We start from the raw sequence: 23339 nt of genomic DNA on the forward strand, positions 1-23339 counted from the left end.
CAGGCTCATTAGTACTAAAATGTTCAAATTGATTTCATTTCTAAAATAATTTCATAAAGCATAAGCCATATGACTTAAGATGAACCTAACTTCAGAGGAGAGCTGAGCTGTATTTCTATAGCTGTATTGCTATTTGATAAAGGAATATAGCACAATCTTTCTGGATATATTTAAAATTGTTGAGTTGAGATGACTTTTTTAACATTAATCTGTAGTCCTGCAAGACTTCATCTGGCTAGTTCTGTTTTATCTACTAAAAGCTTCCCACACATTAATTTTGGATGATTTTTGAATATTTCACCTAACTGTTCTAACTCGTATTTGGAAAACAAATTATGCTGTTTTCTTACTAAATTTGGCTTCTCACACTATGTAATATTTAAAATTCATGTTCAGGGGTGTCCCTCTTAACATCGTCATTCCTGAGCAGTCCCATGTTGTTCTGAGCATCTTTTCAGATAGCAATTATAAATTTTCTGCTTTTTATTTTCTCCTCCACTGTGTTGCACATACTGTGTTAATTGATTAAGTAGATACATTTGAGTGTAAATGGATATGGAATATTTACTTTTGCTATCAATATGTATATAAAGCTTTGCAAATTTTCTTATGTAATTAGGCTAGTAAACCTGACAATCTCTCTAGTGTTTCCTACAATACTGAGAGTCACTAGCAAATACGCATTTGTTTTTCTGAGCTTGTATTTACAGATTTGCAAAAAGATTTTGATATGGGGAAAAATATGGCTTTTATTCGAACTCTTTTGCAGTAAGGAGTTGAGATAAGACCAAAGCTGACTGTGTCAAGAGAAGCAGAGACTACTGGAAGAGCCATAACTATAGAGGAATCATGAAAATTGCCAAAGGAGATGCACATTGAAGTAGCATTGTCATAAAGTTGACAGCTAGAGGTAAGGAGAATTGTAAAGATAAGATATAAAAGTTAAGGAGAGTATTCTTATTCTTTCTATTCAGACAAGACAATGGTATCTTCTGCTGTGAAAAACATTATTTTGTCATAAGAACATAGTATCAAAACTGCATCTATTTTGAGAAAGTCAGCAGTAACTGGTTGACTGGATCTTTACTGAACATGATTATCTCCTTTTGCAGGTTAATAAAGTTGGAAGGGGGATTGGAATAGAGGACTAAATAAAGTAAACAGTTGAGAGACCAAATTTGAGAACAAAACTAAGTATTTGCATTTGAGTGTGAAGAACACTTTGGCCTAAAAAAAATTGATAATGATGCTGTAAGCCACCTATGTAAACTTCATTGTGTCTCACAGTACTGAAACTATAATTCCATCTTGTGAAAATGGGAGTTGCAGGAGAATAAAACAGCTGAACATGAGTCTCATGACAGGAGCTTTAAGAAAAAGAGGTAGTGGCTGAAAAGTCCCTACATGTCATAATTGTTTGAAAGACAGATTCCAGGCAAATTTAAAGGGATCAGTCCCTGAGACGCTTGATCTATTAAGAAAATAAAAATGTGGTTCAAATGTTGGAGCTTGAATCAGGACAGAGCATTACTCAAAATGGACTGAGATCTGAAGCTGCTGGTCTAATGCTTTGTCTAGCCCTGGCCTGGTGCATTTTATGAATGGTAGATAATTGTCTGTTCCTGTCATGAAATAGCATCTCCCAAAATGGTTTCTCAAAGTAGTAATAGTATTCCCTTGCAGTTCTGAATTTCTAAAAATTTCAAGTCTTTGACCCTTAAAGATACTAAGCRTGTAGTGTGTAGTATGAAATTCTTTGTTATTATTTGAGGTTGCTTTCAGAATAATTTGGGGTGTATTGCACAGCTGCATATAAATGATAAGAATATCTATTCAACTGTTAACTTAATCAAGTTTCAAATCTTTTATCGGGAAACATGATTTCTTTAAAAGGTCTTAAATGAACTGTTCACTAACTGGCAACATTAAACACCATTTCAAGCAATCTTAATCAAACATCTTCTGCACTGCATCGTGGCATAATATGTAACATACAGCCTGCTATTTGGTATTTCCTCTTCATTATAAGTATAGTCAGTACAGACTTTCCATATGCTTAGTTATGTCTATGCTAAATAGAAAGAAGGGCAGATCATTTCCTGTTTTAATAAAGGAGAGCTCTTTCTCACTSTTTATCACTCTTTATCACTCTGTTATCAGAGGCAGGATGAGTGATAATTGGGATTCTAGTTTGTTAATTTATCTCCATAAATGACCAGTTGTGATTCATCTTTCCAAATACCAGTTATTTCATGAATCCTGTCTGAGAGCACAGCAGTGGAACTGAAGAGCTGTCATGAGGCTTTGCTAATAAAGTCACTGATGCAGTTACAATTTATCTGCACGTAATTTAATCCCCATATTGCACATATTGAAGGCATGTATTCCACTACTTTCACATTCAAAACCAGTTAATGAAGGATGCTGTTCTTGGTCTCTTGCATATATTTAGAGTTCAAAAGATATGTTTTCAAGGATTTTAATTGGACTCTTCATAGTGAAGAGTACAGTGAATACCAGCTTTTTTCTTCAGAGACCTTTAGTATCATTAGACATAAGCTGTTCATTTTACTTAGTCTTTATGATGAAAGATGCTGCAATTCTGGGATCTCCTAGTTCTCCAAGTTATTACTGTTAATAATCTTCTTTCCACACTTGCTTTTGCAAACTGTATTGATTATACAGTGATTTCTCAGTTTGTTTTCACAGTTAGACCCCAGACATCCTCCAGAGAGTATTTCTTTCTTTCCTTTTTTTTTTTTTTTATGGTTCAAAAGATAATATTGGAAATAGCACAGTTAACTGACCAGTGAAAACTTTTCACTTGCTTGCATTCTGKAGGAAAGGTCGTTTTGTACCTTTGGAAATATATTTTTTGATAAGTGGTAATCTGCATGACAGATATTTTAATGGTAACATTGGGCTTTTATGGATAACATTGAAGACTTAAAACCTGATCTTTTGAAATGCTGTCAGCACTTCTGGAAATGAGTCCAGTAATTTGACCTAGGGACTAGTATGTAAAGCAAACTTTTTAGTTTTCCAGGATGACTTTTTTGTCATTATCTCACAGCTCATATACCAAATAATCTTTGAAATATTACAAGGCAATAGTAGTGACAATACCAGTCAAAATGTATTTTGTTTCCTTAAGAGAGGATAGCACTTTTCCCTCTTAAAAGAGCTATGTAAAGACCAAARCAAATAACCTATCTGGTACGATGGGAGAAATTGCACATCACACTGTAACCCTGCCTAAGCATGTCTACCATTCTGACAACTGAAACTTGGCATAGAGGGTTTTGCATTTGTCTTTAATGTGTCTGAAGATATACGAATGAGAAAATGATCCAAATCTTTCCTTTCATAGATCCTCTGCCATTGCAACTCCTTCTTATGTAGTGTTTGGGCAAAACCACTTACATGTTCCTGGCAGTGACCTGAAAGGAATGGGAGCATTGGTGTTCCCCATTATTTATAGAAGATCTCCTACTGACTCAGGTCTGGGGTGGTAGCAAGATCTGTGTTCAATATAGAGATGTCCAGTCAAATGTACTAAAGGTGTCAGGAAGAGAAACTGAGCAATTGAAAATGTGTTCATTAGTGTGAGTTAGAATTCCATGTGTGGGGTACCAATCCAAAAAATTAGACACGTTCTAGTACGAAAAATTATCAGAAATAATCTGATGGGCTTGCTCATTATTCACTCTACATTTTGCTATTTTGAAGACATTTATGCTATGCAGTTAAAGAGAAAGTTACATATATTAAAAAAAAAAAAAGTTCTTCCTGCCATTGAAACATCTTGAAAACTGTTGTCAATCATTCCATAAGCAATGCACAGTGTTATTGGATTAGGCAATACTTACAATGAAAGAAAATTACTGGAAAAAGTAATTTGTTGTTTTTCACACCAAAAATGTTTTTTATTTCAAACCTAAATCATTTGTTATTAAAGGCTGATCAGCTGTCATCTCAAAGATGCCTCATCCTTAATCTACTGAAAATTACACTTTTTTTTTTTAGTAGGATAAGAATCTGTCTGAAGAGGAGCAAATGCTTTGATACCCCATTGTTCAAAGCCCATTCTTTTTCTGCGAAGGCTAAACATGTGGASTTAGTTTTCAAACACCAGATATACTACATGCACCTATAGGTGGATTAAAAAGTTAAAATCCAAACATTGGTTTTATTTAAATGAAGAACAATGAAGTTAGAAAAAGAAGAGCTAGTGAATGTAGAGGACAGCTTGTCAAACTCAATCAAATTTTTTATTGAAGTAAATCTTGTGTTACTGTTGCTTCAAATGACRTTGTGTTTCTGATAGAAAATACTGTCATATTTTGCAACTTAATTACATGTGATATTAGCAGGATTCACATAGTGAGGTTTAATGGAACAGTACCTTTCTCTTAGCTTTGAGCTGCTCATGATATTTGTCAGATGTGTCACCTGGGATTTCTCCTCCCCAGAGGGTAATTCCTACTATGCTGTAAGTGATGCCCATGACAAGCAGTGGAAAGCAGTAGACCAGAACAATCACAATGAGATGATACCTGCAATGAGAAAGAGTTAAGCTGATAAGTGCTTTTGGAGGAGCTACTCAGAAGGAATGTGTTATTAGAAGTTAGCAGTGTTACTGTAACACAAAGCATCTTTTGTATTATTTGTTAGTCCATGGGTRGAGAATTGGGGTTACCTTTGCCTGGATCTGTGCCCAGCTTGACAAGATGTTCATCTGCCTTACTGCTTTCATTGACTTCTTGAAAAAGTCTCACAGGGAACTGCAAATGTATTTACATTTAAATGCAAGTGCTTTATGAGCTCTCTAGTTTTGATTCTGAACAGGTACTGGCATAAATTGAGAATGACTTCATCAAAATCATGGTTAATAACTGCAGAATAACATATCTTTGTCCATAACTAGCTGAATCCATTTGAATATTACACAGCCAAGTATGCTAAAGGCAAGCTAGGGGTTTTGAGCTCTAGTTTGGACCATAAATGAAAGAGGAAAAAAAATACTTTAATAGTGTTTTTATACAAAGGCACTAACAAACATCCTGTGTTAGTTAACGTAAAAGATGCCTTCTCATATGGCAGATCTGCTGCCTATGTGCATTCAGTCATCTCTGCTGAAGTGTGTGGGGGAAAAAAAGCTACTGCTTTTTCTTCCTGTTAGTTGCTGGTTAAATGCTATCTTCAGATGAAATCCCATTGAACAATCAGTGAAGAATACCCAGGCGTCACAGAGTGACCTTACTGTCCTATAAATAAATATCTGTGGATGGCTCCTATAGTGATAAAAATCATGTATTATCAGAGCCTCTTTCACCTGCCTGAAAGAGAAAAGGTCACTTGTGATGCTAGGTGGTTACACAGTTTTTCGACCTTGAGCACAGTTCATCCTTCATGCTAACAAAGACATAGAAGGGCAAATAATTCTATGGCTAAGTAACCACTTGTTCTTAATTCTGCCAGTAGGATAACCAAAATATATTCAATCTAGTTTATGGTTATTTTGGTGGAATAACCTAAAACTGATTACAGACTTGGCAGATCTTTTATTCAGTTGGATATCTAAGATAACTGTGGTCGTGTAGCAGAATGAAGTGTGCAAATCCAACCCTCTCACGAAGAGATACAGTGAAAAATTTCTGATTTGTCAAGGAGAGGCAGGAAGTGCTTGTTTTCATAGTTAGGATGATCTGGAAGTTTGCTCTAAACTCCATATTCTGTCCTAATTTCTGAACATCTGTCTTGTATATACGTAGTTGTCTTAAGCGAAGCAATGATGGTAAACATGTGCAGCATGAGATAGTAAATGCTTATAGAAATTGAAGAGAATGAACAGCTGTGTTCCATTTATAATTTAAATGCACTATCTTCCTAACTTAGAAAGTCCACTTTACATCTCTGAATGGTCAGGGCTGAAGTAGTTAATCTACATGTGGAGTATCTGCATGATCCTCTACAGCTTTTGCCAAGTAAAACGCAAGTGTAGACATCACCATACACAAGTTAAAAAGAACAAAAGCTTACGTAAAATGCTGTTTTGGACCACCTGGCCATGCTACATAGCAAAGAGTTCTCCCAGGCATCACCTTGGTTATGGAGTAGAGGCACTGGGGAAGGGCCAGCAGAACAGCCAAAATCCATATGCTTCCAATGACAACCTTGGTAGCAGTTGCAGAGAGTCTGGGTTTCAGGGGATCAATAATGGCCATATACCTGTAAAAGAAAACAGAAACCTTTGCATGAGAAACCTTCAGTGATAAGCCTATATCTAGAAKCCACCAGAGCTTAGGGTTGGGTAGGGGATATAAACTGATATTTGTCATCCTGTAGCTCTGGTGGAATTGTGCTCTTTGGTTGGTACAGCTCCCATGAAGGAAGTGCTGGAAGAAAACAAAAGCTCACTGAGTATTAATTTAAAATTAGGGGGCACCTTGTTCACTATGGTATATCAGTGCAGCAACTATTTCACAAGAAGCTAGTTAATCCTGTCAGAGAAGAATCTGATTCAAAAGCATCAAAAGCATACATGTGTATAAAGCTCTCAGTTCTATGTTCTGAGGTAGGATAGCATTAGTTTTGATTCACTGTGATTGTATTGGCAAACCATGCGTGCTGATAGYTTTTGAACATGAGAATAATCAGTAACAAGGTTACTCTGAGTCATTACAATTTTAAAAAGCATGGTAAAAAGAGCAACAGGAAGGCACCAAGACAGGCAGTAAGGTAAATCCTACTTTCTATCTTTTGATCTCTGTGTAGATTCAAAACACTGAATTAACAGCTTTTCCATGAACTTCCCGATYGCTCCATTTTGTTTCGTTTATCAAGGATCAAACTGTGACTTATAAAGTCATTGTTAGTGTTAACTAAATTGGAACAGAATTCACAATTGTCTTTCACTGCTAATTAGAATGCTGCAAAGTACCTGCCATAATTACATTTAAAGAAATTTTTGTACTTTTGTAAAGCCACTGAGGTGCTGGATATACCTGTATTGTGCTACCAGTGTAACATACTGAATTATCAACTATATGTTCTCTAATTTGACATCCTAATGTTTTACAAAACTCACCTAAATTATTATTTATATTGATATTTTGCTTCAGATCCAAAGGATTCTCAAAGCACATTAAAAAAAATCATTTTGTAAATGATTGAAATGCAGCAGTCTTTGTGAGGTAATGTAGGAGTTAAAGAATCAGCAATTTAAATCAACAAATTTCCTTGGAAGTATTCAGGGGGTCTTTACTTAAGACATTGAAGATCAGCCCTTCTGCACACATTGGTAGCATTGACATTCTGCCCTGGGGTTTGCCAAGCCATCATGTTTCTGAAATTATTATTAGAATAAGAGTGTTGTAAGAAGCTCCTCAGGAACAACCAGGGTAAGTCAAAAGGAAGTTAACAAAATTGTATTGTTGTATTCTGTGTTTCCTTGTGTTGTTTATTTTCACATTTGTGAAAACTCTGAAGCAGACAGGCAGCACTGACGAATATGAAGAAACAACTTGAATATTCTACTTCTGAGAGTTTTTACAAGTTCCTAAGAGAATGTCTGAATCAGTTTCAACAGTTTTTCATCAGTCACAGGGATTAATACTAATTTGTAAAGAAGCAAGCTCATTACCAAAGAATAGTTACTACCTATATACATCCACTGTCTTTCACAGTACACATGCCTAGTCATCTGATCATCTTTGAGAAGATCATTGAGGCAACTTGGTGATTTCCTAAAGGTCCTTTTACTTATGACTTTGTCTTTGCTTTTATTGTAGGCCTTCAATTTTCATGCCTGACAACTGTCATTTTCTATGACCATTTCAGGTGTTAAATGCAGATAGAACATCAGACCACACCTATTCCAGCTGATAGGTGTTTAGGAAGTATTTACGTAAGGTTCCACTACTGTTTACCTCCTTGTATTGTGTATCTTGTAATATGGCTCTTCATCTGCTCTTCATATACATTTCCTCCTCATATAAAGATAGATTGGGATAGATTCAGAGATAATTTTCCACTTTGAAGATTACACAGGCAATTATAGGCATTATAGGGCAAGACTCTATGCTGAAGATACCATATAGTGTGAAAAAAAATCACTGTTTCATAAACATGTATATTTTGTGCTTTTATTGAGACTTTTAGTATTGCTGAGAGGCTTAAATTATCAAATGAATTTACTTTACACTCACAAAAAATGAGTTGTTTTGTATGTAAATAGGTATGAGTTAGTAGATTCTCTTCTGAAGTGATGCTTATTTGTGATTATTGTTGTTTTTCTTGTACATGTCCTTGGGGCATTTGTATATCATAAAATATTTGAAGCCATTCATGATATTTACTTTTCGCATTCTCATCTTCTCTCGTTTTTAGATCATGAATACTCTTACATTTTTAGATGACTGATTGTGTTTAGGCTTCCAAATACGTATGCTTTGCTAGATTTTTAACCAGAATTTGAATTGAAATCCTTTGAATTCAGTAGAAAAGCTGCCATCAGTTTGAATTAATCATTTTTTGGATGAATAAGTACTGCTGCAACTAGAAGAGTTGTATTCTTTTAAAAAAACGGAAGGTGTGGCTTGTCTGATTTGTTACTATATGCACCTAGGCTCTAGGCAGACTTGTCCAAGACTTATAGGCACAGGCATTAGGTACAACACCATAATAATAAAAATAATCTTCTTAAGAAAAATATGTGCAAATAATCTTTTGCATCAATATTTAACTGCTAGGGCAAACAAATTTCATTCAAGATATTCCTACTTGTTGGAAATTTCACACTTGGGCAATGGGTAATTGTACAATAGATACTTGTTTTATAAAAAATAACTCATTTTCTGGTTAACCATCAAATTCCATCACTCTGGTATTTGGCCCTTGGTAAACATGGTAACTAAAATAATACCTAGATCATTTAAATGCTGTTAGAAACAGGCCGTGAATTAAAACAGCTTCAGTTCTGAATCATCAATTTCCATATTTAGAATTTCAGGGCTTTTATTTTCTATTRTTTTTACTGTATTCGTATCTTTCACTTTCAGAGTAGTTAGTTCCCTTCTCCTTTACCTGCTGTTTGTGTTTCAGCTAAAGCCGGTGCTTTTGGTATTACATATAAACTGTGAAAGAGCTCTGTTTTTGTAGTTTCRGATATTTTGTCCAGATAGAATAACAGATCTAATGAAAATATAAATGAATTGGATTGTCATTCTCTACCCACACTTCCCTTCCTCTCCAAAGATTAAGTACAACATGGTTATGAAGATAAGCATGTAGTCATGAGTTCCGTCTATTAAATTAGCTTGAGTGTGAGTTGCCAAATGTTATCTAAAATGCTTGATGATCTGTACCCATAGTAGGTGATAACCCATAAACAAGTCGTCATTTTTCATATGCTTGTGAGACTTTTAGGGCATCTCCTTCTAGCTTGGAATCTTTCTTTTCAATTGCTGATTTTCTTCAGGCTGTACATTGACATTATTTTATGTTCTATTGTCAGTTTTCTATTGCATTCATATTTTTCTTATACTCAGTAATATTATTCTTATTCCCATTAGTTTCCAGCAGTAATTCTTCCRACTGAGATAAAATTCTGTTTCTATATCTCCCTGTCTGGTGACTACTTTTTAATAGAATGGATTGTTTGTGTTTTCTAATGACTCAGAACTGTGCTGGTGGAAATACTAACTATTAGCTATCTGTGTGAGATAAGTCAAAGGGCATGGATCAGTAAAACAGCAAGCTGCCTGTCTTTCATGTTGAAATTTGAGTGATGAGCCAGCATCTTAACTTCTGCACAAAATAGATTACAAAACTGTAGGAGGCAGTTCATTCTAATAAAAAAAAAAAAAAACGGGAATAAGATGGAGGGACCTTGACTATTCCCTGAATAATGCCTTTGTACAAGAAGGATTCGGTTCATCATTTATGGTATTGACAACTCTTTGCTGCTGAACCTTTGACAACAAATTTATTCATTCTAATTTGTCAGTATGCTTGCAATTAAGATAATATATCTAACATATTTCCTAGGTGGCTTTTCTCAAAACCAAAATTGCTTAATTAAGATAGTAAGATATTGCTTTTTCATTTTGTTAAAATTGCTTTGATATTGTCATGTAAAATTGGTAACACTTTTCTAGAAAAGTCATCATTACCATAATCAAAGATAGTGGAAAGTATGGAATTACTCTCAGCTGCAGGTGCTTGCTGCAGTGTTCTATTCCTTAAAGACTGGGATTTTTTTTTTTTTTAATGAGGTCAGAACAGATCTACTTTTCTTGAGATCTGCTCAGTTTGGCCAGAATCCGCAATTTACTGTTTCATAGTTGTTTGTTAGCTTCACCAAATCAAAAAACGTCTATCTGTTTTCCCCAAACCATAATAGGAGATGGTCCTGGTTTGAATAACATTGATGAACTCTCTAAGCTGCTGGTTTTAACAATGGCATAATCATGTACTGTCTGTTGGCATTGGTGTATAGCACTCTGCTTGCTTGTTACAGCTTGTAAGTAACGTAAGAGACAAATAGCTGCTAAGTGGTATAAAAGCCTCCTAAGTTTGTGTGTTACAGACCTGAACAGTATGTTTGGAGACATAGGACCAAGCCATGAAYCTCACTTCTAGGCATGTGTTTATGATGTTGAGATGATAGATTATTAATACATTATCTCACCTGTAGTAAAACAGGAAAGAAAAAGGAAAAAAACATTTTTTTGTTTCAAATATGTAGGGTTAAGTCGTCTTACCACATATTCTAAAACTGTGAAAGAACTAGTAAATACCCGTAGCCTATCCTATGTACCTCAAAATATCATGAAATTGGAAATGTGTTTAAAACAGGCTAGATCATGTTCTGTGAGAAGTTCAACTTGGTCCATTTAAAGCTTAAGAGCTTGTTCAGAGACTGGAAAGAAAAAGAAGTAAGGATAAATCCTAACATCTTTTTATAAAATATTGTAACTTGACTAATACAGACATGAAAATCATTTGCCTTTAACATGTTTAGCAAATTGTAGCAAAACTGCATAGAATATTTTTAAAACAACACCATGCTCAAAATTGAATTGTACAGATRCCCATCTGGAGACACAGTTGGAACCCTTTAGTCATCCCAAGTGTTTTGTTTCACCTGCTGACAGTGTGTTTATAAATTCAAATAGGGGAAAAAAACATCAATTCATTCCCAAATTGTAACAGGAAATTGGGACTTGACAGAGGAAGAGACTGAGGGAAAATTGTAATGGTTGCGTATAAGTGTCTTGTCAACACGAGACGGAAGAGTGTATTTCATTCATGAATACACAGATGCTGTTATTCCCTCAGAACAGAAGCTGTTTTTGATACATTGTCTCCTACTATTGCATTTGGAATCAGCAGGTAATTAAAAAACTTGAGTGGGGAAAATACTATGATTCTCTGCCCCGGATTTAAAACTTCCCTGTGGAAAATCTTATAAAGTGTGTCTGTAATGTGGTTACAGTAGACTACAGAAGATGGAATGAACTGTGTGATTTTAGAAGCATTTTTAATTGAGAAACACAAAGTTTTAGTTTTTGATTTGTATTCAATCGCTGAGACTGTCTATGGGAAGTGTGGCTATGGGCATATTTGTAGTATTATCTCTGATGGTTGTGAACAACCCTGGATTTTGTGGCCAGAAGGATCTGCAGTGAGCAAGGTTATGGTTGTGCCACAGTCTCTTTAAAACTAGTGGCATAAACGAGGAGCATATAGCAGTGATAGATGAATGCAAAAAAGCACACTGGTTTTGAGAAACCAATATGCTGTATCCTAAAGGGATTAATCAGTCTTGACTCACCCTGGGGCACATATGCTACACTTAGGGACTGGCAGACCTGCCTTGAGCAGGASTTAACACTGTACCTTGTCCCTTTTTTTTAAGATTAGGACTAGGCTGCCCATGTGTCGAGGACTTTGCTATTCCAGGACCTATTGCAAATCTATTGATAGAAACCTTTAAACAGGGAAACTGGAATTCTGCAGTATGGCTGAGTTCTCATAAAAAGTACAGTGCTGTCTATTGAGGAACCTGTTGGTAGTGGGCAAGATTTTTATAAACATGTAACTGATTTGAAGCAGTAACTAGTATGCTATAACTGTGAATATTCATAGAAAATGAATGATTGATGAACTCATCATGCCTATGTGACTCCCCTTGACAGAAGGGCCTCTGTTTCCTCCTACTGTTTGAATTTGATCTACCTGGGCTATTGAGGTCCAATCTCTGTGCACATTCTGCAAAACAGCTCTATCTGTCGATAGACTACTCCATTACAGTAGAACACAGACCCATTACACTTGTTCTTTATCTTTATAGGTGTGCACATCATTGTGGTGACAACATTTTTGCTTTACATTAATGATTTTTTTCATACTGGGGCAAAGACAAATTAAAATCATTCACAAATACCATCAAAATCAGGGGATTTTAATGTGGAATTTTCATTGGAAAGTTCCAGTTTTGATGCCTAAAATTGATTTTTGGGACCAAATTTTTGAAAGCTCATTTTAAAGTTTTTGGCTCAATCTATATTCAGACAGCTAAGATGAGTATAATACAAAACATCCAGTCTGAATAAGCCAAATATGAGATGTACCTAGGTTCTTGTCCTGCCACAGAACGGTGGGTTACAGGTATTTGGAAATTAATTTTATTTCAGGTAAACACAAATATTGTGGATGACACAAATTCATYTGTTGGCTGGTAGATCAAGTGGRTATACATGCATATGTGTGTRTATATATATATATATATATGTATRTATATATATAWAATTATTCAAGGAAAAAGGAAAACAAAAATAAGCCTTTAGCTGTGTTTCTTTGACAAAATACTGCAGTTTACATTATGTAAATCACTAGCAAATCTTTTAATAGTTTTTATTAAACTATAGGTAAAGGTACTGAGAAAATGTATTTAAGGCTAGCTAAGACATGGTCTAAAATGAACTTCACTTCTGAACATGTAGCTTAAACTTGACAGATGTTGTTTCCTGCCTTAGACATTAAGGCTTGGGGCTAGGCACTGCTGTAAATTTTGCTTATACTCCTTGAGAGATTGGCTTATCAACCTCATTTTTTCATCACATCTTTTGTAAGCAGCTTGTTAAATGSAAGATTTGTTTAGTTCAAAACAAAAGGAAAGGGTTATCTGTTATGCCATTTATTCTCAGACTGACCCTGTYATCAACAACGTGACTCTGACATGAATTCTGACAGAGACATGATTCTGTCTGTGCCTGCTCATTCTGAGTTTATACCACAGCAAGATAAGGATTACTTCTCCTATGTTTCTGGCAGACTGAACCCTTTAGACATTGGATCAAGATGCTCTGCATAAGCTATTTCACTCTTTTTCTCAGAATGAAAAAAAGAGAGGATTGTCAACCCATGAAAATCACGTTGGCCCCCAGGACATGTGGTTGACTTACGAATGACATTTCAGAACAGAATTCTTAACATTTTGCCTTTTGATTTGTGAGCCCTTAAGGCTCTCCTGTTCAACTTTTTCTTTCCAAATTGTGAAGAGTTAATGTTTTCTTTAGAGGGCAGCCTGTATACTTGAATCCAGAAATATGTGATTCATGTTAAAATACAAACAGAACACCGAGAATGAGGAAGAAGATTCTCATTTGAATTCTATGTTGGTTAGCAAAATAGTAGTATTTTTAAAAGTATATTTTCGACTATGTTTTTCTCTTCCAGGCATGCAATGACGAAGGCTGATACAGTATTATTAAATCATCCATTAGAGGGGAAAGAGCTGTGTTGAACTATAATTTGGGAATGTGGCAGGTAGAGTTTTGCGTACAGTTAYGTGACACCAGAGGCAAATAAAATTAAATTACAATAAAACAGCATCTTGTGAAAAAAGGCATATTGAGGGTACTAGAACTTCCTTTACCCATTTCTCTGGATGAAAAGGTTCTGAGATATGAGGGGGGGATTTTTCTGGGGAATGTGTCTAGTAAAACACAAGAAGTCCGCAAAGATCTATCTGGCTTTTGTTTTTTTCCCATCCATATGTCTGTCTGTCTGTCTCTCTCTCTGTCTGTGTGTTTCTCTTTCTGTGTGTGTGTCTCTCTCTCTCTCTCTGTGTGTGTGTCTGTCTGTGTCTGTCTTCAGTGTAAATTCTGTCCTCTCTTCCCTTCACATGGAAAGCATTTTCTTTGAGGCACTGGAGTTTGAGGGAAGGGGTTGAAGAGGCCAAAGGCTGAAGGCCTGTTTGAGCTGAGCTGTCTGCATGTGATGGCAGCTGGCTGCATGGTGGAGGTTTCCTCCCYGTATTTCTTCAACTTCCTTTGTGCRTTGGTGAGCCAAGCATAGAAAACTTGGAACTAAGTGCATGTACAAGAGTRTAAGTATCAGTGTTCATGTTCATGGTGTACATTTTTTCCTGACACCACTAGTATATGACCACAGCACGTTCATGCCCTTTTCACTTTCTATTTGAAGTGATTAGTTCATATACACATCTCCCTATACTTCAGAGTATTCTGAAGTACACACAGGATAGGTAACTCTCAGGCTATTAACTCCCAATTCAGATAATGTTATTCTACAGCAAAGATGCTGGAGTACAGTTTGGCATGAATATTGGTTTTGAAATATTTATGGCACATGAAGGCCTTGAGCCATTTGTCCCAGGAATAGAAACTCATGCAGAGACAGATGCCAAAATGTATCCCACTGGAAAGATAACACATTTTTCTATATGTATGTGTATACTGGAAGTCTAAAAAAAAATAAGGTGAGGAAATTAAAATTGCAAATTTTGGATATGGGTATTTTGTGTAATAGGCATACCAGAAACTACATAGAAGGAATGCAACCAGTGGGACATCATAACMTTAAGGGTCCTATAAAAGGAGGAGTAGGTCATGCCAGAGGAGGAATAAAACTGAATTTTAGATATAGTTTAAAATCAGGACAGATAAAGAAAAAAAATAGATAAACAGTATAGAATTTTATGGTTTGAAATTCCAGTCATGAATAGGAAAAAAWAAACTTTTAGAATTATACATACAGCTAATTGGTAACAGTAATGGTGACATGCCAAGGGAAATGAGAAAGGCTATGAGAGCAGATAGATAAGGAAGTTTGTTAAAAAGAAATGAGAAGGGCAGCCAAAAAGCAGCAGAGACTGTACTGTTATGACTCAGTCTTATTCTGAAATATGGAGATTTTATATTTGTCTAATGTTTTGTTAGTGAAGATTAATTTGATTTTGRGTTTGATTTGTGTTAAACAAAGTGAGTATAAGTATGTTGGGAAAAGAAAGGTAGGGCCCATGGATCTTGGGTTCTCTTTCTGATTCTGGTGTAGATTGTTTGGTTCTTTGATTCTTTGTTTGATTCTGTCACTTTGTTGTTGTTGCAAATTTTCAAAAAAATCCATCAGGTTTGGATGTTGCAAAGGTTTGTCACCAAWGTAGTGCTGTGCTGTCATACTAAACAGAGGTGTGTGGGTTAACAGAAGTGAGACTGCTAATATAACTGTCTCTTAGCTCTAATTTTAATAGTCTTATTTCTCCTGAAAATATAGTTGCAGATAAAGTTCTATGGAAGAAACACAACATAGAAAGTTTCATAATGGATTTGTTGGACTAGAAAATTAAATAGTTCTGTACCTTCCTACTGAGCAGGAAAAAAGGAATTTAATTTCATCAGAAGGACCAGAAAAAAAGGRAAAAGATGAAATTATTATTGAAATTGTAATGGGACTTCGGGACATGATTGAATCTTAATTTAGAAAAATAGTGACTTTGGTTAACTTCAAATCAGAATTTTATTCTGTGATGACTTAATATTTATGGCTCACTGAGGCAACAAATTGTAACATCTCCAGAATTTGTATCAGCACAATCAGATATCTAAGATATGAGGAAAGTTCCCTGATTAAAAAAAAAAGAAAAAGGTGCATGACATTGGAATTCCCTAGATTAATTTTGTCATTCTTATATTTCCATAGTTTTGACTCTGCAAGTAGCTGAACTGAAAAATAGGCTGGGATTTTTGTASAGTTAGAGGGTTAGGATAGATCAGTAATATCTGGCAGAATCTGATCATTAAAAATGGTTAAGCCAATTTTATAGGTTTATAGGATAATTTTTAAAGAATTTTTACTTAAGAGTTTTCTTTGATACCAGCACCCCATTCTGATGCTATTGTGTTGAGCTATGCTGAGTAGCAGTAAGCCAGTAAGCTTTGGARCCCTTGTAGGCTGTCTTACAGTGATGCAGAATTTTTGTGTATCCTAAATGTGATTTTGTTTATACTTATGTGATATATTGGTGTATGTATGTCAGTCTTAAGAGAGAGACACTTAAAAAGCACATGGAAACTATTCTTCAAGGAGTCTTGCAAACTAAATGTGTGTCTGGTCCTGGAAAGCTGTGTAATCTATGAAGAGTAAAGAAGGCACAAAAATAATATTGCAGAGACATTTCTGTTACTTTTTYGTATAAAGAGCTATAATACCAATGTGGTAGTTTCCAAACCAAAAGTTTGCTTACATGCTAGGCAAAAAAGGTAAAGAGAACTTAAAGATGTGAGTAAGACTGGCAACTTCTGACTGTCACCATTAAGATACCTAGTTTAATTTCAGAGCAGTAGTTCTTGCATAAACTTGATGAAATATGGAATTCCTTATGGAATTCCCTAAGAGAACAATAACTGAGAAAGCCATACTGCAGATATGATAATAACAGGAAATAAATGCATAAAAATAAACTAAGTGCTCTGCTAAAGGCATGTTATTTAATATTATATTACTGTCTCCAAACTTCTCTTTTCATCTTCAGATATCTGTAGGGAATTTCTAGGCCTGCACACAGAACAGGTCATATAACAARGCAATCCTGGGACTGGAAATGAATTGTGAGAACACATGTACCATCATTTTCTGCATACTAGGAACAAGTGGAAAGGTCTGATGGGCCACCAATGGCCAGATCTAGATGACCTAAATTCTGCCTAARACACTGTGCCTACTGTGTCCAAGTAACTGTACTGACAGCCAATAAAGAGATTCCTAGGTGAAGTTAAGACACATGATCYGTTAGGATCATGTAGTGGCCAGTGGCACAGAGATTTTTGGCTCAAAAACTATCCTGTTTGATATATCTGAGAGTTTTTTAAGAATGTATCCCTGTAAGGCAGCTAAATGAAGCATATTGAGCACTGGAAGCAATGTAGCTGTGGTTCTGTGTAGCTCTGGGCATAAGCTGCAGAAAAGTGAATGAATGCCTATGAAGCAGAACAGTGCAAAACCTGTGCTGCTTCTAGCAGYTGAGTTGGCTTGCTTAGAGCTAGCGTGCCATCTCTGCAGTACACTGCAGTGTAGACAGCTTGCATCTTCCAAACAGCATGTTGGAAGAGAAGCAGAAGACAGGAGAAAAAGACCACTAAGAAGGAGGGGTTAGAAATGTTAATAAACCTCCATAAATTTGAGACTGTGTTCAATGACCAGGTGGTCAGACATTGAGTCGTACAATAGTCTTGGATACTTTGATCCTCAGCTCTTGACCTAGCACCTTCCACTGCCAGAAATCATCTACTCCACAAAAGTGTGTGTCAGCCCACTAATTTCACAGTACATGCAGCGTTTACAACATGGCCTCTAGAAACCCATCCACAGAATCAGACATGAAAGGAAATTTGCACTGCCCATGACTCCGCTCAGTGAGATCTGGGATCGCAGTGACTCATTCATATTCTGGGAATGTTAGTATAGTCTAAAAATGACCAACAGAGTATATTGTGACATTTTTAGTGAGTTGCAACCCATGACCTTTAAGCATTTAACATGTGAGTTTCTATTATAAAACCTTCCTRTTTGATCCTATTTTTTCAGTTCCCTCAGCTTAGTCTTAGTTTGTAGTTTTGGACTTTTTTTAGTTATTTGTGAACAGAAACATGTAAGGATAAGTTTACTGGGTCAAACCTAAAGCAKAGTGTCCTATCTTAAGCATTGACAGAACTTTAAAGCAAGTTGAAGGGCAACCGATGTTTTAAAAAATGCCCATGCTGCAGATCTGTGGTCTGGAATAGGGTAGACTGTACATTCAGGGAGCTTCCCAGCTTAACCCTCTATTTTCCTTTTGACTCTGCAGAAGTGTTCTGCTGAACAGTAGCCAGAAAGTGGTTAAAGGTACAGAACACATCAGGTGTGATTTGATATATATATATATATGTATATGTAAAAAAAAGAATGACACTCTGAATCAGGAAAGATAGATAGAATGTTCCTCTCTTTATTTTAAATGATGCTTGTTAGTACTGCAGAAAGCACACATAAAACCCAGCTTTGACTCTCCTGAGAAAGATTTTGAATTGTCTTTGTCTGGGGGCAAGTGAGCTTAGAAGGTGTGGTGGAGAGGAAACTGATTCCTTCAGGAGATTTTGAGATGAGAAATGTCATCAGAGGGAATAACAGCAGTATTTGGTTCACTGCTGCACACAAGTGTTTCATATTGTCAAACCAGTGAAAATATGTCCGGTATATTTATATCTGACCATTGTACTTCAAGCAGCTGGTGTGAAACAGAGCTCTTCTTTACTCACTCTACAAGTGCACCCTTCTCCTTCCCAGGRAACAGTGTCATATAAAACAACTTTGCCTTTGTTTCCAGTTTTCTAGAATATTTAGAAACTTTCCGCGTAGTACATACTACACCTCTGTGGGTGATTTTGTCAGAAAATCAAAATACYTTATTCAGAACATCCTAGCAGCTGGGTGGCTAATGACAAGAACCACTGCAATGGTAACAGCTACATCCTCAGCATCCACTGAAAACTTTCTGAAAATGTCAAACTAGGCAAGAACCTTAAGCTAAACCTGAGTTAGCAACTGAAGAAATCTCTGCCTGGTTTAAAATACAGCTTTATACTGCCTCCTCATTTATTTATGTGAAGTAATAACTGGGAAAAAAATGCATCACCAGCAGGAGGAGAGTGCTCTGTTGTCATCCTGTCTTCTCTTATCCCAGGAGCAGAGAGGTAGAAGAGCTGTTAAGAATCTCATTTCCTCTTTCATTTTTACTTTATGGAAGAGAAATTCATCCAGCCGAGAATGACACCTGAAATTTCCAACTGAAATTAGCAACTAGTAGAGCTGAAGAGCGTTAGTATGACCACAGCAAAGAGAAAGGCACAACAGCATATTTCCTAATCTTTGCACCTGGAAACAAGATATTTATGAAGTTTCAGAAAATAAATTGAACCTCATAAAAGTCCTAACTACCATCAGCTGAAAGTGCTGCAGCTCTGCCAAGTCAATTCAGGCAAGATATATAACATGATTTTGACATCTGAGAAAGGAGTTCTGTCAGTAATTTCAATGCATTTCTAAAAAGAAGAAAGACCTGGAGTGTAAAGCATCTTACTCTGAATGAAAATTCAGGAATTGCTTGCATTTCTGAAGCTTGTGGAAAGTTAGCTTTCTAGTACAGCACAGGTGAAAATAATCATAAAGAAGGGAAAATCTCYTGGGAGAGAGCTACAGCAACTTTTGACAAAGGTGGTCCGTTAAAGCACTTCTGTTGGAAATCTGACAAATGTGGCTATCCTTTGCTGTATAGAGACTAAAACTGTCATATTCCATTATTTTCTTTAGCACAAAGGTAATGTTTGTCCCTGTCCTGTTTTCCTTCAATGACAAARACTGCTTTGCTGCCAGTAATTAGAAAAAACATCAAACACTTGAAACCCTGTAATACCTGTTCTTACCACACTTCTCGGTATGCACAGATGGTAATGTAAATAGTCTGTTTAGTTAAAATCAGGAGGAGGAACAAAGCATCTCAGCGCTGTCTGTGAGAGGAGCTGTTAAAAGCAGAGTCTGAAGTGGTTTCTGAGRAGACAAATGCTTCTGCCAGCTGCAGAAATACAAAGAGGAGGGAAATTTGAAATCCTCTTGCTAAATCTGCAGTCTCTGTAACTCCTCATCAGTATGAATTAGATGACATCGACTGAGGAACAGAGATTACTTTGGCAGATGGAGAAAGCAACACTCAACAATGGCTGCTGTCATGGGATTAGTGTTAAAAGATGGGAGCACAGAGAGCAGCTGAAGTCAGAGAGAGGTGGGGATGTAAAAGAAAGGAAGAGTAGAAGCAATGAAAGGTTGAAGGAGAGGAGACAGAYTAAAGACAGGAAGAAAAAGGTGCTAGAGAGAGATTTTGAAGAAGCAGACGAATACAGGTGATGAACTATTGAAGAGACTGCCTCTCACCAGTTACTGCATGTTATCTCTGATTTTTGTTTTAGTAGAGAATCTGATCTCAACCTCTCACCATAACGCTTTTCCTCTTCTTTCTCACCTGTCCACTGCAATCGCTGTCATGGAGTAGATGCTGGCAAAGACAGCTGTGATGGGGAAGAAGTTGTGGAAGCGGCAGTAAGCCTCTCCAAAGTACCACTCGCTATGCAGTGCATAGATGAAGTTGATGAGTGTATTAAAAGCAGCCATGGAGGCATCTGAGAAGGCTAGGTTCACCAGGAAGTAATTGGTCACTGTCCTCATGCGCTTGTGAGCTAGGATGATCCAGATGACAATGAGATTTCCGAAGACAGCCACTGCCACCACCCCGCCATACGCCAGAGACCACAGGGCAATGCGCCAAGATGGTTGCACAAACTGATTGGAGAAGTTGGCTGCTGAGGATACTACAGGAGGAGAATCATTTCCAGCCAGTGCTCCCTGTGCCTGTCCCCAGAGATCCCCCGACTCAGCAAGGCTCATGTTCCACCTGCTGCTTGTGTTCACACTCCAGTTGGCTGTGGGGACGGACGTCATCTTGGATGTTTTCTCCTCTTGCAAGAATAAAAAGATCTCTCCCAGCTCCTCCAAAATTCCCTCCAATAGATAAGGAAAACAAAAAAAGAAAAAAGCAAGTTAGCACAGTAAGACCRGGATGCTGGGAAGGAGGGAGCCGTCTACAAAAGCTTTGGCTGTGCTGTTCAGACCCTGAGGACTGTTGTACTGGCTGGACCAAGAGAGCTACTGCTTCTGGATAGAAGAAAGTCCCATTGCTCAGAGCACAGCCTGCTCTTGCTTTTGGTTTTGCTGAAGGGGATCAGGAGCCAAGGCACATTTTATAGGCTTGTGAGTTACCAGCGTCATAAGGGGAATGGAGTGATGAGCTCCATCGACTGGTAAGATAACACCTCTTTCTCTCCCCTCTCCCGCCTCCCTTTTGTTCCATTCATTGTCAGCAGCAGGCACTTTCAGGAGCTGTGGAGAGAGCCTCCAGGAAGATGAATTCTCCTCTCTTTTGTTGTTGGGAGATTTTTTTTTTTTTTTTTAATTTTGCCTTTCTTTAAGTTTCATTCTTGCACTTCCTTTTTAAATAGCCCCTTTGCCCTGTCTTTGCAGGAGTAATTAAATAGCTGAATATTCAAGACTGAGACTGCTTTTTATTAAAGCTATTTTCAAATAAATTTTTCARATCCTCTTTTCTGCTACTGTCTATTCATTTAGGACATGTTTTCCTTTTATTCATTGTTAACTACAGATTTGAAATAGTGACTTCTTTCGTATAAAGTAATATATCTTGATATTCTCTAATTTCTCTTTTCATTCTATAATATGCTAGTAACATCAAGAAACATCTATAAAATTAAAATGTAATTATTTTTTTTCTTACAGCACTAACTTTGCCTTAAAAACTCTTTGCATATCCAGCAGACACTGATTTCTGTGTAAACACCATACAGCCCTGGATAAAGATTTTCTTAAATATGCATAAAATAGTAGGCATTTATTTTCTTTGTGTCTTTTCAAAAAGCATATATATATATATATAGAGAGAATTCTTTTTACTTTTTGCATTTATTTTACACTAAGTGCTATTACTATTTTGAGTAAACAGTGATTGCTATACCAATATAAAAAAGGTAAATGAATAAAAGTAATACTTGATTTTTTCACATCCAAGAGATCAATTTTCTTGTTAATTTGTTAACAGCAGCTGGCACAGWGATTGCATGCTATGTGCAAGGGTTGATTGCGAGGGACTTCAACCAGCAGACCTATGTTATTTGATAGGCTGCAGTCTTCGGGGAGAAAATGTGTTTTAGCGCTGATGCTCCATGCTTCAGCAATTTAGAGCTGCTACTTGTCATCAGCAGAGATTTTCTTTTAACTGTATCACAGCAGTGGGAGCTATTTCAATAGCTCTATTAGAAATGACACGTTCTACATTTTTTAAACAAAAGCTTTGCACAAAAATGAAGTATTCCTGTGTGTCATTTCCTCCCTACTATATTTAACCTGTGGAAGTGGTGCCTGCACTTTAGTAGTTGGATCCTCACTGCAGTTTCAATTTTGATGACTTTGGCCATTTTTATATGCGTCTTAGGTCTTATTAGCTGACATGATGCCAAGCAGCAGCCCCTCACCTTCAGGCTTAGAAGCTCTGCTGAAATCCAACCTTTKCTACAGCATATCTAGAACCTATCTGTATGCGGCAGAGCCTGCTCGCKGGGAAACCACTGGAATTAATCCCACAGTTTCCTGTTTTGAGTCCTTCCTCTTCCCTCTGCATCTTCCTTCTTCCTCTCCCTGGAGGTAAGTCTGAAGAACAGTAGTTCACAGGCCATTTCCAAAATAGGTCTTGTGCTGCAATCTCAAGAGATTCCATAGTAAGAAGCACAGAGTCAGTCCTGTAATGTCGTGCTGTAATAAATTGAATCACACTTTAAGTCTGTTCCCAGGGGAATTGTAGGATACCTTTCTCTGCCTTTTGGGCATGAATTGGTGGGGTAGGAGGACTTGGGAAGGCAGTGAGGAATAAGCAGTTGAGTAGTTCTGGTGTGCTCTCCTGGTAAAATCAATGAGTTGCTGGCCAGAGGGTTAGCAACTAGGGCTCATTGCTGCAGCATATTCTCCAAAATAGACCCAAGGGTTTGGACTGAGAGAATCCCATACCTAGGCAAAARAGTCTGGCTTATAAGAAAAGATCCAAGTCACAGGCAAAATCCAAGTACGAAACTGAGTTACCTGGAGTGAAAAAGATTCCTGTGAGTGAAGAATTCAAATGTTGATTCTAGTGCATGAGAAATACAGGACTTGGTAGTTATAGAGGTGGCTTGAAGACCCAACTCTTAATTTTAGAAGTTTAATTCAAGACTTTCACATGACTGTGAGCCAGAAAGCAGAAACCCAGCCCTGTGCTCTATACCTTTCCACCTTCATCTTCAAACTAGAAACTCTAGCCTGTGTCCTTTCACCATACTGATATGTTTCCCACATTTCCACACCAGGGACCCATGTCCTCATCTTTCATGTTTCTGCTA

General features: G+C 36.8%; 1 protein-coding gene across 1 annotated transcript in view; it reads right to left on the reverse strand.

The window, feature by feature from the left end:
- Window positions 1-20838, reverse strand: part of TACR3 (tachykinin receptor 3) — a 32537-nt gene extending 11699 nt beyond the window's left edge. Inside the window, exons 1-3 of the mRNA XM_085325600.1 lie at window positions 20363-20838; window positions 6043-6231; window positions 4406-4556 (exon numbers count right to left, since the gene is read on the reverse strand). Coding sequence (XP_085181726.1) covers window positions 4406-4556; window positions 6043-6231; window positions 20363-20838 — 816 coding nt within the window. The remainder of the gene's footprint in view (window positions 1-4405; window positions 4557-6042; window positions 6232-20362) is intronic.
- Window positions 20839-23339: the final 2501 nt, after the last annotated feature.

This window comes from Rhea americana, unplaced genomic scaffold (genome assembly GCF_003343005.1).
Source record: "Rhea americana isolate MKP2758 unplaced genomic scaffold, rheAme1 scaffold_99, whole genome shotgun sequence".
NCBI lineage: Eukaryota > Metazoa > Chordata > Aves > Rheiformes > Rheidae > Rhea > Rhea americana.